The following is an 18467-nucleotide window of genomic DNA, read 5'->3' on the forward strand; positions in this document are numbered from 1 at the left end:
AAACACTTTTAAATGAACTAGTTTTGTTTTTCACAGTAAAAAAATCAGGTACAGGACGTTTAATCTAAATGGCCTAATCTTTAGATAAACATATTAGAACATAGAAATGACTGTATAGAACAAAATAACATGACTAGACCGTGACATCAGTGTTCGTAGGATTAGCAGATTAGCAATATCTCCATTTTTGTCCTGTTTCACTATCGAAAATGACAGCTGGTATGATGTAACCTTTTGGGCAGCTTGCATCTTTATCACCATCCACAAAGAACAGACTCAGGGTTGGCTGCCATCGCAAACAAGCTAGTACAATTTTAGCAGAAATGAGGCTTGAAATTGCTATATACATTTTGTTCTCTTTGCCTAATTCCCACGTGGTTGTCCTGTTTAAAGTGCTTTTTGGTAAGAAGTCCAGCAACAAACAAGGCACACTCAATTTGACCAGTAAAAAACAAGAGAAAAAAGAAGAAAATATATTACGCAACAGACTTTCTCAGGCAAGAACAGAACAGAACAGACCAATGGTGCCCTTCTTTGTGAACATGTGTTAGCGTAAGTCCTCTTACACACTTGGAGTTGTTTTTTTCCGCTAATACCAATATTCGCAAGTACACTTTTCTGTCCCTGTAGGTGAATTTGTCTTCTGTATTCCACCCATCCTTCAATGCTGCTTGAACAACCTGTGAGAAGCATTGCAGGGCCTGTGTAATCGTGTGCATGCTCGTACAACTGGGCCCAGCCGCTGGTGGGTGGCCCAATCACAGTGAAGCATTGCGGTTTGGATGGAAGCCAACGATGAAGCGACGAAATGATCCACGTTTTTGCGATCGCTTTGAGAGTAGCCATTCCAGTTGAACTCAATTCAAAGTTCTACACATATCAGTCTGGCCTAAGCAAGGTAAGCACCCGGGAACCCATCTCTGCATCTTGAGCTAGTCTTGGTCAGGACTACTTTAGCTGGATGAGTTGACCTATTGTGCTTGTTTTGGGTTGATGTGGGAAACCTACGTACGTGGAGGAAAAACAGTCAGACACATGTAGGAGACCGGATGCAACCTGATGTGTGATATTTGACTTGCTGTTGTGGCCGGTAAATGATATTTCCCGATATTTTTTACATCTATAACAAGGTCCTGGCTCTTAAATTATAGTTGAAAAATCAAAAATTCACTTGTAAATGAATGTGCTTGGTATATAACTGACTTTGTTATACTTGTTATGATGATTGTGTAAACCTGCAGCCACAACTTGCTCTTCTAATTTCTTTTGAACTCAGTAGTCTGCTGTGTTGGTGAATCTGTCCATATCGAACCAAAACTGAAATAAGAAAAAAATTCCACATATTGTCCGATATCTTGTCCATTCCTGTGAGCGCATGTGCCTTACGATGCCTCTTGTAAACTCAACTTGACTCCAAACATGTCCTCCCATTGCTTTTTGACCCAGGCCACCAGACTTTGGAGCAGTTCAGAGCTTTCCGACCGCACGCTCCACGTCTTCTCCTGCTTCACCGTCTGCCGAAACAAAACCAAATGAATAAATAAAAATAAAAAGTAGATTAATTGTTCGAATGTGTAACGCTAATGGTATTTATTGGAGAGGAAAAGCTTTTAGGGCTCGCTCATTTGTAGAGGAGGTGTTTGCGGTGAGCGGTGGGGCCAAGATTAGATCCAGAAGTGCACACAGGTTACGGTGGGTTTTTCTGAAGTGTACCAAAAAGGCATTGGGCTGCGCTAAATGCTTTAGTGCGGGTTTTTGGTTGCTATGTAAACAGTGATGTCATTCGAACGCCACACACGGTGAGTTTAATGAGAGCTCTATCGGATTTAGAGTCGTAAAATATATTGGCCTCAATCGGAACGCACAGCTAGCTAACTAGAAACTTTTAGGAATTACGGATCTTCAGGAGAAGTGTTGGGCTTGTTAACACGATGGAAGAACAGTACCGGGATTTGAACCAGTCATTTTCCAATTAAGGGATCAACATTTAAAGGAACTGTATGTACCCTGCACTGTTTCAGTTTTAAAAAAGTACTACAATCATTACTGAACTCAGTGCCTTAACCTGCAGATAGAAGAGGGCACGTAAAAGTTTTCCTCATTCTCAGCATATGTATATTCCCAGTATATCAAATTATAATCATTAAAAACTATACATGATTTGAACACGATTACATAAAATAAAAATCTTACAGTACATACAGTTCCTTTGTGGAGAAAAATAATTTGGCCTGGTGACGGTTGGTGCTTGTCTCCATACAGATAGGTAAGTTTAATGTTGTACTGTGAAACTTCAAACCAGTAACATCTTCAAGGAGAAAATCAGAGCGTTACACAGTATAACAGTATAATTTGAGTACCACATCATATTCATGTGCGGCCTGTTTTGTCCACTGAAATTATCCTCCCTCTCTCCTGTCCTACATTACCATTTGGTCCACTTAAAACAATAAACAGAGCAAAACATGGCTTCTTAAATACAGCTTTTGACTTGTAATTCTACCTGGTTATAATATGGCCTTTTCAAATTTGGGAATATGAGACCAAAACACTTGTGAATATTGTCGTAGCTGGAAGGGTAAAAAGAACCGGTCTGATTTGAAAGCAACAGGATAGCCTGTCGAGTCATGCGATCTGGGGGTTTTGTCACTTGCTATTTCTAGGTTTGAAAATGAGTGTGTGTGTAAATGTGATTTGATTTGAAATTTGTGTTTGAAATTGAGAGAGAAGGCTGAAATGTGAACTGCTAAACTAATCCAAGAATGCAACAGGTTTGTAGAGATCTAAACTACAGATTAGCAGCTTTTACACAGACTAAAACCCCATGGAGATAGAGCGAAATTTAGTTCTAAAATAAAAATAAAAATGTATAATTTAGTGTACATCAACATAAAACTACTTGATATGCAAAAACACAAAATTGCTCATTTTTTTAATACAAAAAACAACAAACCCCCCCCCCAAAAAAACAAACTGAAAGTCCCCATACAAGAAGTTGGCTGCTGGCAGTTAACCTTTGACCTCTCTCCAGTAGATATTATCTTAACATGCACGTCATTTGTTTAGACTATGGATTAGGTTGAATAGGTTGGGTTCACACTCTAGTCTTTGAGAGTGTCACATTTTAAAAAAGGAGCGCAAGGAGCAAGTTCCAAAACTCACTATATTATTTTTACTTTCCCCTTTTTCATGTAAATAGGTCCAGTATTATTTTAACAACAATATTTTTTGTCTACTACAGTATTCAATATATTTTCATAGTCTACATCACTACCCCATCACCTCCCTGCCTTTAGAACACGTCTCATCAGAGCTAATCATCGTCCTGTACTTTTTCATAATCTTAATTCATAAACTAACTAACCTCATCATAAAGTTTGATGTCCATCCTGCAGGAGTCTGTGGGCCAGAGGACGATGGAGCTCACGCAGCTGATTGGCTGAGACTCTAACACTGTCACGCCTCCGCTGCTGGGCTCTTCACTTCCATTGGCTGTGGGGTCGGTGGCGCTCTTCCTCCATTGGTGATCCTCTCTGAGCAGGTGAAGAGTCTCCCTGGTGGCAAGGACGGTCAGCGGTGTCCAGAATTCTTCTACAAGGGAAAAATAATACAATCTGATACCATCTTGAAACTTTCTACCATGTTATAACATTGTTCCTCCTTTACAAACAAGCCTGAAGAGGTTTAAGATGTCATCCATGCATGTTTGAGTATTTAAGCGATCTCTCCAGGCCCCATCCGAACCCTAATGGTTAGCTGTAAAATTTGTCCAGTGCTCCGCCCACAAGTCTATGTCATCCATGCTCCCACACAGCAATTTTCCATAAATATATACAAGTATGGTACAAAACAATACACTATAGCATTAAAAATCTGATGCAATGTGCAGTAGTTTCATTAACAAAACACACAGCGATTGTAATGTGATAGTGATGTGAAGCGGTGTTTATCGTTTTCAAAACAATAAAAGGTAACGGTGATTTAAATATGTTATGTGTTATCAGGAAATAGTCCATGGAAGTGAAATACCCCCTCTTTAAGGACAAGTATATCTGGAAATGTTGGCTTTTTGACGAACAAAGCCACTGGTGAGCATTTTGCATAGTAACACTTTTTGTTTAAAAATTAGCACATGCAAACTACTATTATGACTGACAAAAATGATGGAAATGAGGCTGGTAAAGGTGTGTGAACTTAAAGGAACTGGGTGGTTTAAACCTAAAAGGACTCTCTTTGATCTGAATGGTCACTACCTAAACCTCAGCTCTTGCAGCCAATTATGAATCAGTGCTAGTGCAGCCTCTGCAGCTCAGTGAGTGAATTTTGGAGGTTCTGAGCTTTCACATGAGGCGTTTCCATATACTGAGAATGAGAAAAACATGTATGTGTCTCTATCTGCAAGTAAAGGCTCTGACAACTGCGGTTCAGATGTGATTGTAATGTTTTTGGTTTTTTTATACATAAGATCACAGACTACACACTGCCTTACAATAAGCAGAGATAACTTTTATTAGTCTCATTATGGGAATTAAGACTACTTTCAATATGTTTTCTATATTGTGTATTTTATTTTATTTGGATCATGGACAATAGCAAAAAAGTACTTTATAATACATATATATATATTCGTAGTGTGAAAAATGATTAACTGTAGCCTATATAGTGTTATAGTGTATTACTGTTTTACAAATTGCAATTCAAAATAATTGCACTAGTTTAGTCTAAATGTCCACAGGTAAATCACATCACAAACTGTACTGTATTACCTGCTGTATTTCACCTGACATTTACAAGCTTTTCCTTGTACTTCCCACATAATGTTTTGATTTATACCTTCTTGTTATTCACCCTACATTCTTGTGTCAAAGGGTCGGGCCATTGAGAGAATTCACGAATTGCAGAAAAGTCATCTGCATTTCATGACTTTTGCCCCAGAGAAGTGCACTGGGCAGATCTAGGCTTGCCTCATCACGTCAATTCAGATTCCTGCTCGGTGTCAGCCCACGGGTAACTTGACTCAAATAAACAATGCACGTGCTTTCAACTGTTAGAAAATGCATCTGTTAGCGTCAGCATGTCAATAGTAAATTGTCAAAATGGATGCTAACACGCGTCAAACTGCTCACAAACTCAAATGCTATTGCTACGCTAGATAGCACTCCAATATCTAGGTTTTAGCTTGAAGGCAATGTCTACTTTTCGTTTAATTTCCCGTCTTCATATCCTGCGCATATGGCCAGAACACAGAGGCTCTGACGATAGCGTGTTCCCCCAAACTAAAATGAATTACAAAAATGTTTATGCTCCAGTTATTGCTATAGGGACGGAGGGCGGGCTCGCGGCTAAAGAGCTTATATACATACCAGCCCCAGTCACAGAGGGCAAGGTATAGGGAATAAAGGAATTAGCTTAACAATATGGATTACTGTACTGTCACGTTTGGCTGACCCAATTCTTCACAGCTAATCTCTAGTCAAATCAAAAGGTGTTTTTTTTTTTTTTTCAGATTACTTGACAGTGGATCTCAAAGTAGCCTAGATTTGTGTAGGTCACATACACTCATACACACACAAAAAAAAATCTTGACCCTTTAATTAAATAGATTTTTCAACTTTTTCCATTTAAATATTTTATGTTTAAAGCCACATTATGCAACTTCTTAGCCACAAATAGACTAAGATAAAAGTTTTTTTTCAGTTTGGTTGTGTTTATTGCACTGAAAAACAAAAAAAGATGCATTCTTACTGTAAGTGGACTTGCATCTCCACAAACCTGACTCTTATTTCCACCTGATTGTTTCCATAGAAATGTTGTTTGGCTATAATCTTGCATAGTATGGCATAAAAAGTGTCTGTCTCAATGAAAATGTTCCAAAGTATGGTTTTAATTTCTAAGGAACCATGCAGCTGACATGCCACCTCTAGAAAGTTACCTACTGTCCCTTTAAATAAATAGACCTTCTTAAAATAGAAATGATTTGCTTTGGGTCAAAACAAAATAATTCAATGGAAAATGATGATATAATGTTTATTTTGTGTCAATATTTTTTCTCCATTCCCCCAATTTTTTTTTTTGAGTTCTGTTTCACATATTGATTTATTTTACTGACAGAAATCAAAATATTTAGGTTTGTCTCTCTCTGTAGAGCTGAAAACAGTCTGCTCCACCTTGTGACATCATTAGGTGGCAATACAGTTAGTGCTCCTTCATGGTTTTAAGCTCCATTCCACTTCAACAAACACAATCTCATCAACACTTGAACTGCATTTACTACAAAAATTCTCAACATAAATACTAGCTGCTAAACTATGAATGATATGGGACCTTTGGAATTTTGCAGTTTACGATTGTGAGGAATATCGTTCCGACAAGAGCGAAAGAAGTCAGCTGTTCATTAATAGTCCCCTTAGGCACTCTTCAGCCTGGTGCATTTAACCAAGAGACCAGTTACATAGGAATCTGGCCTACAGTCCTTTATGACCTTAAAAATGTTGGAAATGTTGTTTGGGGAATTAGTGGAGGAGATAAATACTTCAACAAGTATTATTTTGGAGATAGATAGATCTGACTGTTGTGATCTTTTGCTGCTCAGATGAATTGGCCCTGGATAATCGCCTGAACCTGAACCCAAATCTGATCAATGTATTTATTTTAGTAGACTATTTTTTCAGACAAAGGTTTAGTTTGTTTTCATACCTATTTGACTATTTGGACCGCTCACAGCGGTCTTCCTCAGAGCAGTCACGCGATGTTGCTTTGACGTGTCCAGTTAGCATATTTGAACAGATTTTGGTGCTGTCTTCTTACCAGTGGAGATAGGATGATAGCGTCATCTGCTGTCCGAATTCTTCATGCCAGTATTTCAGGTGTGTGAGAGTAAAAAGGCCCCCTCGTCCCTGTTTAAAGTCTATATAAATCAGCTGATTGGACACGTCACAGGAGCATCTTGTGACCATTCTGAGGAAGTGAGCAGTTGAAACTGTCAGGTATGGAAACAAACTAAACGTTGGTCTGAAAAAAGAATCTATTAAAATAAATTATCAGAAGATCAAATGAACCTCATTGGACTAAATCTGAAACTGTATCTGAGAGCTGGGTCAGAACTGAAGAAGACACTTGGATGAGTTGCCAAATGTATTCAGACACACAAAAACAACAACAACAAAGACGGTACATGTGATTTTGCCTTTCACTGTTTAAAATCTGTCATCACAACAACAGAAAACATCAGACATCCAGTGACATCTGAACCCAACTAGGGCTGCACGATACTGGAATATTCTGCAGTATGGCTTAAGAACTGCAATATCAGTATTACTGCAATATTTTAAGACGTTTTAGGTATAACAATATGAAATTTTTTTTTTGTTTAGTTTACTAGTGAAACTCAAAATAAAAAATGAAAAGAGATGAAAAACAGGACAAAATAAAGCCAAATTTTGTGCTTAATAAGGAAAATCATTATTAAAATCAGCTTTATTTAACTCTATCATTTTAATAAACAGTATTTTTATCAAATGGAGAACCTATTGGGTTCATTGCAATATCGATTACTGCGTCAGCCAAAACTACGATATCGACATTTTTAAGATATATTCTGCAGACCTAAACCAAACAGTTAAAACGTTAAAACTCTCAATTGCCGTGTTTTTGTTTAACTTCTTATTTAAGGTGTGTAAACAACTCACTATATCTCGACATATTTAAGCTGATTCACTTTTAAAGCTGCACTACGCAACTTTTTCTGGTGGGGGATCTTCCACCTACTTGCTTCCATGTTTTTACTTTGCCTCAAATGTTCCACAGTATGGCATTAGACTTATTTATCTTGCATTTACTCATTTCAATGGATCACCTGTCCACACATGTTATCTGTAACTTGGCTTAGTGGCTGCTTGTCTCCATGGATACAAGAAACTAGATAAGATGTTTAATGCCATACTGCAGGACATTTAAGGCAAAGTTATAACATCTCCATGGAGGCATGCCCGTGGTGAAAAGTTACATAGTTCACCTTTATAACCATACTGGAGGTTTTCAGATTGTTGAATGTGTCAGTTTAGTATTAAATATAAATACGCTGAACCTGAAATATCATTGGCCAATAAAATGTTGTGATGTCATCTGCAATTAACCCGCCACGTGTCGCACTGAAATATAGCAAAGGATTATGGTCTACGTAGTTGCATTTTCCTTTAAACAAGCTGCTTAAAACTGTTTTCTTCTGAGACGGTGAGTATTGCCAATATTGTTATAGAAAAAACAGATGTTGTGTTACCTTGCAGGACAAATGCCAGGATGTAGAAGAACTGCAGCTGCCCCTCCTCCACGTCGTCCTGGATGTCCTCACACACCAACGGCCTGTGGGATCAGACCGCGTTACTACTCACCGGTAACATGTCTGAACATAGGACCAAAGTCAACATGGCTGCTTGGTGTAGTGCGGAGGAGCAGACAGTGTTTTGGCTGGAATAACAGAGTGAGTGTGGGACAGGTGCTGTTCTGTCTCACATGGAAACAAGACAGAGGGGGAAAGAGGAAGGATGGGAGGTATTGCGATTAACTGTGAGGTAAAGGGGATAATGGAGTTATAATGGTGGCCAGGAAAGGAGAGGCCATACACTGTGTACGCATTGCTGTTATGTAATCGTTTTTAAATGTACTGTATGTTCTATATGTGCTCTTATATGTTTGGACTCTGGGAACTTCGAAAAAATGCACTTCACAATACTTTACTAAAATGAGTTTAAAGGGGCTGCAAATGATTTTGTCTTAAAAACAAGAAAAGCACAACTAGTCCATTCTAAGCTGAACTGAGTGTATACGCCCTTTTCTCAACTTTCAGAGGCCAGAGCAAAGTTTTGATGTGTCAATATCCTACCAACAACTAGCATGCTAACAACATTGAGTGTGTTTACATGTGCTCAGAGAAATCAGGATACTCATATGCCTGCATACACGTGCAATCCTGGATAGTATCCTGATATGGCAAGGAGCTAAACAAATCGGCAACTTTGCTAACTTAAGTTGTTTTTTTTTGCTTTGGTTTTGTTGTTTCTAATAAAAAGTGCCAAGATACAGGCAAGCACTTCAGAATATCTCAATGACAGTATCCCAGTTTCTTGTAACCGGGATACTGAAATCATGATACTGCATTTGGACACACACAAAAACAAGATACACAAAAAATCTGATCATAACAGGGATACTCTTGTGCATGTAAACACACTCATTGTATCGCATAAGTTTATATTACAGTTGCAATGGGTATTAATACATAAACAATTAACTTATTACACATCTTTGTTTAGACATTGTGTGTGGGCTTAAATATTAATTTACAATGTTGAACAAGTTCCTCAACGCTGACAGAGCTGGCTTTTCCAACCACAAATCACTCACACCGGTCATTCACACAAATAAGCCAAATAAGCCCACATTTTATGACTAATTTCAGAAAACTTTATGACTCAAGTTGTGACATTTTTTCTAACGTGAACAATTGTAATTCGTCTAGATTTAGCATTTAGCACACTTAGCATTTAGCCTAGTTATTTTATGTGACATTTTAGCATGTTTCTTTGCAAAACAACATGGCCGTGCATGTAAATACTTAGCTAGCGTGCTACTGTTTACAAGCGTCGAAAAGCTGAATAGCGAGGTGACAACAGACTAGACCGCGGGGAGATGCCAGCATTCGTAGCGCCACACATGTTCGAAATTAAGATGTGGTTTCCCGGCTAATTTAGCTGAGCCCTTTTTACAAAATGAAGTCTGAAAAAGTCTGATTGTAATCACCCAAAGCTGTGTCAGAAGTGCCGAGTCAGAGCTGCGGCGGCCATTCTTGTAGTTCCACTGGCACCTCGCGACCGCAGGACAAATGGGTGCGTGCGGAGGACAGATAGAGCGCTACGTCTGGTAAAGTGTGAGCTATTTGGGGTAAAAAAAGGCGAAACGTACCAGAGGTGGTGCTGCGGGCTCAGGCGTGTGGTGGAGATGGACTGGAGCTTGCTGTCCGATTTATGGGCCATTTCCCGCACGATTCCTGAAACGTAAGGAGTAATTAGACCAAATGCTGCTTCCACGTTACTTGTTATGTAAGGTTTTACTTAGTTTGTTATCCAGGCTAAAGCCAAAAAGTGCTTTAGTGTATATCTGAGCAAAGATTGAGAAGCTACTGGGTAACAACTAATAACATATGACCAGAAACAAAAGGTTCCATCTTACTGTTGGAGCCCCTTGAATGTTAGACCGTACATCTTGAGAGGCAATAATACATTTCGATCTTTGTACTGATGATGAACTATAGATGAACTATCGCTTTTCTAGTAGAGGGTGCACCACCATCACCTCCATGAAGATTAGCCTGGTATTTTCCACAATATGGTCAGGCTGCAATATTATTCACAATCGAACCAAAACCACAGTTTGAATGGACGCAATTAGCAAATCGCAAACACTGGCATATTTTGAAGCACCATAATTTCCTTCACAAACAACAAAATAGCCGGTCTTATTCTGCATGAAAACTGCTAATCCTGTAGTTTCGATCTGTACAAACATGTTCTGAAATGTGATTCTCGTGTTAGTTTGTCAGTTCAGATTTCAGTCTTTTTGGCAGTTCTTCTGGACATGTGAACTGTGAAATGTGACATGTGAACTTGAACGCAAATCTTATTATTAAAAACACAATTATTAAAACATAAATCGCAAAATGTAATAGCAATCACAATCACAATTAGATATTTTGTATGTAGTATGACATTCAATATGCCTTATCTCCACGGTGATAAGCAAGTTACAAATCAGATCTATAGAGAAGTGAGCAGGCTTAAAATAAGAATGCTCTCTCTCTCTCTCTTTTTCTCTTTTATTTTTTTGATTAAACCCACACATGACTGAATAAATCCAAGATAGATCAGTTTAATGCAATACTGTGGAACACTCCAAAAAAGCAATAACATCCATGGAGATGAGACTTGGCAGACGTCCCATCTGAAAAGAAGTAGGTATTAAGTGTTAAATGTGTAAAATAGTGTTGTCACATTGCTAAGGAATAGACTCGATACTCAATACCGATTCCGATACCACAATGATAATATAAAACACTCTTTATTTAGACTCTTTATTATTTAGACTCTTTATTATTTCAGCATTAAATAATAGTCCTTTCTTTTACATTTCCATAGTGGTCCATGAGCGTATACTAGTCTATGTGGTCTTATATTTGTTCTGACATAGCTCAAGATCATTCTAAAACTATTCAGGAAAGGTTCATTTCTGTCCTGTGAATGTGACTTTTTTAGTATCGATACTTGCTCAAATGAGTATCTACTTTCAATACTAGTTTTACATTTTTTCTACATATTTTTTCATATTTTAGATACTAACCCTAGTGTTAAATAGCATGACCCAGACTTTTTTGCTTATGCTTGCATGGCGTGACGATATTTTGGAAATTTATGGGCGTAATAAAAAGGAGCATGATGCGAGTTGACACAGCAAATAGGCCTAAATAAAGCCATTTTATGCTGTCAAGAGATCACAAATTAAAGGCCAAACGAAGTGGAATCAACACATGAGAAAGATCCAGATTTTGTGTTCAGCCAGCTACAACATTTATTGATGACCAAAATATGCCTCTTAAAACGCCTACTTCACACCAGCCTCGAGTCTACAATTACAACCACAACTTTTGGTTCTAATTACCTCGTCCAACTCCGCTGCAAAACAAAGGCCCACAACTGAGAAGACATAAAGTGATTCAGTCTGTACATCTGCACTTCAACAATGTGTCAGCCCGGTGACAATGTGTGTGAGAAGACATCCAGATTAGGGATGTCCTGGTCCAGGTTTTTGGCGCCTGATCTGATACTGATCTCACCCTGAAACGGAACTTCTAATTTTCAATGATTTCCTTTCTTCTTGAATTTATTTTTACTATTTAAGCTGCGCCTTTATAAATAGTTAAGTATTCCATGGTTGATGGTTTAAAACATTGTAAAATAATGTTTTAAACTCGTCCACAGTAGAGCAGTGGAACATTATGACAAAGACATTAGGTGGTGTTTTAGCCTTTGTTTCTAAAGGCAATGTTTTTTTCACTATATTATTCATGTTTGAGGTCTGTAAAAAGTCGAGTTGCCTGGCCGAAATACATGATCACTTATCATATTTAAACAAGATAGCGCATTCAGCTCTGCTCCTCTGTCGATTTGTTCTAAGTTTCATTTCCAGTTTTAAGGTTCTGTGGAGACATAGCACAGGTAAAACAAATACCATCTCTGTCATTAATTATGTTTTATCTGTTTTAGAGCCTCATCCGTCTGTGTTTGAAGCCACTCTGGGCGTTAGCTGCAGAATTAGCAGCAACACCTGCACGCAGAGGAAAATATTCATGGTATCAGCCCGATCTATTCCCCAAATCCAAGCTGATACTCCAAAAATGCCCAGATCAGCAGCTGATACCAATACCAGTATCGGATCGGGACAACCCTAATCCAGATATCCACAGATTGGAGTGGGTTTTTGGCTTGAGTTTAGAGTGGCGTGCTTGTTTGGACAGCTGTGTGTGAGAATGCTGATATACGAATGCTGATATACGCAAGGAAACACAAAGCAGACAATGCTGCGGCCGGAGTTTGCAATAAACATTTAGAAAGGAAGCAAATAGGTTGAGCGGTCTGCAGAGCCACCAAGGGAGAAGAGAGGAGGAGATGGAGAGATGGGACAATAATGATGATGTACCTACGTTGGAAGCAAGAGCCATGTTTGGAGAGGAAAGGGGAGAGGTGAAACTTGAAATCATTTGCAACAATTAAGTATGGCTGGAATGTTGGCTCACTGTGTGTTTGTAGCTAAAGGACATTAGTTACAATAATACAATGGGCCAGGAGACAAAACCGGGCCAGAGGAGGTCACGGTTAACATAAATGTATGATTTACTACTGATGTAACTGGTGTTGGGTTACATTACATAAAAAACCTTGAATTTATAGAGCTTTGAAAAGGTAATAATTGTAACTATACTGAACATATGTACCAGATTTTTTCCCCATGTATTTCAGCAAATTTGGTCTTGCCAGGAAGTGCAGTTAGCATGCTAGTTGTTGTTAGCTTCACTGTAACGATAAAATCCTGCTCTGGTCTCTGAAAGTTGTGAAAAGTGCATAAAAACTCATCACTGTGTGTAATTAGGATGCTTGGAAGGCATAGGGTCAGTGAGGACTAACTTTGGACCAACTAAAAATGTGTAAAACTGAACTAATTCATTTTAAATAGTTTAAAAATAGTCAAAATCAGACACAGAGCCTTTAACTTTTTTCTTTTCTGCTTCGCGTCCAGAATGTTTAGTGCCTCTATCAGTGGTAAACAGTTACGTCTTGGGGCTACATTTTAGAGACGTGTGTCAGCAGTGACAATTGCATATTGTAGTTGTGTCTTTAGGCAAGACACTTCATTTACCTTACTTATTTTGATTGCAGTGTGCGTGTTAGTGGTTGGCTGGTGGTCGGAGAAGCCAATCGCGCATATTGGCAGACTAACTTCCATCAGTCTACCTCAGGGCAGCTGTGGCCACAGTAATAAGCTACCACTTGCTTGAGGAGGAAATGAACAATGCATTATAATGTAAAAAAATAAGGAATTATTATTTTTTTACCTGCAAATATTCAGCAGGAGAACATGGAAAAGCACTAACCACTCTGCCATCACATCTTTTAGCTGCTAGCAATCAATCCAAAACCTGCTAAAGGCTAAACCTCAAGCTAGGTATTCTCTTGACGATGAACTTGGCTCAAGAAATATAACTATAGTTAAGGGGGTAATAAAAAAATTAACCCCAATTCAAATACTGGTTTAAAAGGCATACCTATAAGTTATTGTGTAAAGGAATGTACAAGATGTGATATATTTAACTGTAAATCGAACCTGTAAAAGACACAGTGTCCTACAAACGTCCCGCCCCGCACATTCACAACAGAGGGGACAGGAGCCATTGTGTTCACGATCAGGGAAAGCCAACAGGTCTCTGGTGTCAGTGTCGCGTTACGGCCCTATACAGGCAGCGGGTGAGAAAATGTCCACTGCACAAAGCCGTCCCCAACTAGCGTGTCATTGACTTTGACAACAATACGCAAGAGCGCAATATGTGGCGTTTGGCTTCCAAGTGCAGAGAGAAAGGACAAGCTTCAAAGGGTTTAAAGGGAAGGTTTAAAGGGGAAGTATGGCGGGTCAAATGTATAGTTATGGATCTGGAACACAGTACGTAAACAGTTGTTGCTGTGAAGATCGGTTTACACATGGGTGGAATATTTCCCACCAGTAAAGAATTGGGCTACACAGTGTCTTACATAAAAGGTAGGTATGATTGTGGACTACAAGAAAGTCACAGCTTCCTTGCCGCCATCACCCTGACAAAAACACAGACACGAGAATAAGCCTGAATTCAACTAAACTGAGTCTGTCTTTATTACCGTAAATCAGTACAGGTAAGACTCAAAGTCTAAGTTAAAAGTGACAAAATCATTTTTTTCTTCGAGAGATTGAGAGAGGAGAAGAGTGAAGGGGCTAAAACACATCTTGAGGTGTGAATTTACATTTGATTTAAATTCTTCTATTTTATTTACTTTAGAGGTTGCATTATGCCATATAATACACAGTATACATAAATTACAATATGTGTGTTATAGACATGCATGCAAGAACCGGTTTCATATATTGTAGTATTAAGAAGATCGGAGCAAAACAACAAAAGCCTGAGAGGGTCAAAACTCAAACTAAGACTACATCATAACTCAAAGTTGAAGGTTAGATTACATTATACTAAACTTCCTTTAGCATGTGACCATTCTATAACATCGTAGTAGTAACCCATGAACATCCTCAGTGTTTTTTTTTAAGTTTATACCCCTTCACTAGACTCACTCTGATCATTTGAGCGCTCAAATGACTTTCACCACACAGTAAACCAACTTTGACGCAAGCAGCCATTGTTGTTAGCCTCTTTAAAACTACTTAAATACTCTGTACCAGATTTTTCCATTTATTTGAGCAAAATTTGTCTTGCACTAGTACAGACATATAAGTAGCTCTGGCTTCTGAAAGTTGTTAAAAGCGCTTATAAACTCATCAGGTAAATAATTAGGGTGTTCCGAAGTGAGGAATAAGTTTGGACCACTGCATTTAAAATTAACTAGTTCTGTTTTTTCACAATTTTAAACAAGTAAAAATCTGGTACAGCACCTTTAACTCCTCACTGTTTCATCCGCTGGAGTCATATATCACACTTGTAGTATGACTTTCACCCGTTTTCTACACATAAGTAGTTTAAAAGATTTGAATAATACACAATAAGACTTTTCAATACAACAGGCCACATTTTCCCAGGGTAGCAGAGATGAATTTGAGCTGTAAAACCATTGTAGACAAGTGGGTGATGCCGCGGTCATTTTTGGGTACCCTAGAATTAAACTCCACCCACTCAGTCTCGCCTCCCATGTCGGACGGGGAACTTTAAACGAGGTGCCAGCCAAGATTGTAATCAGTAGCGAGCGTAGCACCAAGTATGGAGTCTGCCTGTTCTGTACTATATCAATATATCTCGCTTTTCCAATCTAGGCCCAGACTGCTTGGCTGTGTCTGCTCCCAAGTTCAAAACAAGGACATTTTTCTCTTCATTGACAAATCATCAATGGGCGATTTTTCCAAAAAGTTCTGTGTGTTTTTTGGCTTTCGGGCTGCGTCAGAGCGTAGACCACATCCTCTCTCCGTTCGCGTTCCCAGCCAGTGTTGCCCTGTCAGTTATTCTAGCTGTGGTTAGTGTCGGGAGCGTGTTCAAATCTGGTTTCTTGTCTATAAAAACATTACGGCAGCTGTTTTTGGTGCCCGACGATAGAGGTATTGTTGTGCCATAGTTTTGGTGTGAGATGTGCTTGTTGTTTAATACAAAATGTTCTGTTGTGGTTGGAGGAATGAAAGGCTGCTAATCTCATCAGAATTTTGTTTTTAAGCCTGCACTGAGTAACCGAGGCCCCCTATAGTCAAAGTTTAATTAATTTTCCCTCTTTAAGGATACACGCATCCAGGCTGCCTTGATCTGCACAGTCAGAACTGGATTGGATACTAGCCCACGGTTTAAATCTGGCGTGTTCAGAAACATGTACTGTCCCAACTAACCAAGCTAATAAAAATAAAATGTTTGTGAATATTTACATCAAGATCAAACAGCAAATCCTAAATTAACTTTTATTGATTTAAAGTCACAATATGTAAAATTTTAGACAAAAAACTGACAAAAATAAAAAAGTTTATTGCACTGAAAAGCCTCTGTCCTTACTATGAGCGGGCTTGCATCTCCACAACCCTGACTCTCATTTGGCCTGGACTTTCTGGGGCTTTCTTCTGCTACTTTCCGTTCAAATGTTATATATAATTTTCAATAGAATAGAGAAGTTGCTAAGTATGGTTTTAACTTTCTATCTCCATGGAATCGTGCATGTGAAAATGACATAGCGATACTCTACCTTTAATAGATCACTCTTAATACACCAAATACAACAAAATGCTTAAATTAGCAAAAACTAGGTCAAATCTTTAATGTAAGCTCGATTGCAATAATGTTAAAAGGTGCAGTATCTCATTTTTTACTGTCTTAAACGTGAAAAACAGAACAGTTTGCAGCGGTCCGAACTCATTCCTCACTTACCTTATGCATTCAGAGCATCCTAGTTATTCACCGCGATGAGTTTATAAGCACAACTTCCAGAAACCAAAGCGGTGTTTGATGGTAAAGCTAACAACAACTAGCATGCTAAGCCACGCTTCCTGGTCATCTGGCAATAAATCGCTTTTAGATTTTAACCTCAAGAGCTGCACAATGGATCTGTATTGGGGCAAGACACATTTTGGGGAACCAAAAATAAAAAAAATCTGGTACAGGGCCTTTAAATAAACCCAGAGAACATGCCAGTGGAGTGCATTTTCCATTTATCCCAAGATCCCTCCTTATGACAAAACCAATTCCATGACTTCTCCAGTTTCATTAGTACAACTATAGCCACAGCATTTTCCACTATATGAGCCGTCTATGCGTTTCTCCATAGTGTACCTTAAGGGGGGCTGTTGGATATTGTTAAATTCATTTTCCATATTGTGTCCAGACATTCCAGAGGTGCACGGGAGCCCCTAGTCTAATAAAAGCTTTTCCTCAGCTTTACCTCACACTTATGAACACATGCAGTAGTAGTAGTAGCAGTAGTCGTAGTAATAGATTGGGTCCATAGGAAGTACACGCTGTTCCTATCCAGGCCTACAGGGCTCGGTATCACTCTATAACTTTAATGGGGGTAAATTAGTGCAGAGATTATTGAGTGGAGTCTTCCCTTTGAAAGCCTGGAGCAGTAAGGCAGAGGTAGAACAGAAATCAGTGGTTTCTTTGAGTTTTTATAGTTTTTCCATTTGTAAATACAGACCTAATAGCAAATATATTTAAAGTGCGTACGACAAGTTAGACTACTCGTTTCAACAAAGCATCATTACATCATTACATTTAAGATTTTACTTTAAAAATTGCCTTTTTTTTCCAGCTTTCTTATTTTTGGTGAAGTTTATAACTTACTTCCTGGTTGGACAGTAGATATGACATATATAGAGGTAAATCCATAACAGTTACCTAGCAACCATTCTGTAAGCAGTGCCAAAACTTGTCTAAATTGCACAATAGTTATGACTAAACTGATAAAAATTAATAAATGACAACACCTTTATTTTGTAACATCAGTGTTTAAACTGAAAAAATGGAATGGAGAAATTCTGTTTGAAAATGTTTTAGAATTTTTGTTCTTTTCTTTTCACCTTTTTTTCCACAAACTGTCACCTAACTGATGTAAAACTATGTATAAATATTGACCACAGGTACTATCCCACCAAACCAAGCCACAATTAGAAAATGGTCACATGCATTATAACATGTAAAACATCAGTGTTTATGGTGGGGATAAAATATTGCGTTTAAGCATTTTGGTGACTTCTGGTGGTAAAAATGTGCACTGCATTTCTATACATCTGAAATGCTGCTTTCAGACCGTCCGATTCAAATTTACTATAGACTATTTATAACTTTTCCTGTGGATGGTCAGCTACCTGCTTATCTCCAAAGAGCTGTTACTGCATAGCCTGGATGGGTTCCATAGTATGGCATTAAACAAATCTATCTTGCATTTATCCAACTCATTTTTTACAATGGTCATGGTTTTCGCTGTCATGCTGTGGAACATTACAGGGAAATCAACGACATCTTCATGGAGTCACAGACCCTCCACCAGAAAAGTTAAAGTGCAGCTTTAAGAAACTGTATGCAAGATTTTGATTTTAAATTTGCTTAACTTGATCCATCTGTGTCCTGTGTCTATTTTATATCAGGTAAACATGTAGAAATCAAATATAGTTTTTACTGCTAACAATGTAAT

General features: G+C 38.4%; 1 protein-coding gene across 1 annotated transcript in view; it reads right to left on the minus strand.

Annotated features, from left to right (window-relative positions):
- Positions 1-346: 346 nt before the first annotated feature.
- Positions 347-18467, minus strand: part of stk11ip (serine/threonine kinase 11 interacting protein) — a 49171-nt gene continuing 31050 nt past the window's right edge. The window contains exons 23-26 of the mRNA XM_055228391.1: positions 9961-10045; positions 8279-8361; positions 3365-3591; positions 347-1514 (exon numbers count right to left, since the gene is read on the minus strand). Of these exons, the coding sequence (XP_055084366.1) occupies positions 1383-1514; positions 3365-3591; positions 8279-8361; positions 9961-10045 (527 nt within the window). The 3' untranslated portion in view covers positions 347-1382. The remainder of the gene's footprint in view (positions 1515-3364; positions 3592-8278; positions 8362-9960; positions 10046-18467) is intronic.

The sequence above is a fragment of the Periophthalmus magnuspinnatus genome, chromosome 2, assembly GCF_009829125.3.
Source record: "Periophthalmus magnuspinnatus isolate fPerMag1 chromosome 2, fPerMag1.2.pri, whole genome shotgun sequence".
In the NCBI taxonomy this organism is placed as follows: Eukaryota; Metazoa; Chordata; class Actinopteri; order Gobiiformes; family Gobiidae; genus Periophthalmus; species Periophthalmus magnuspinnatus.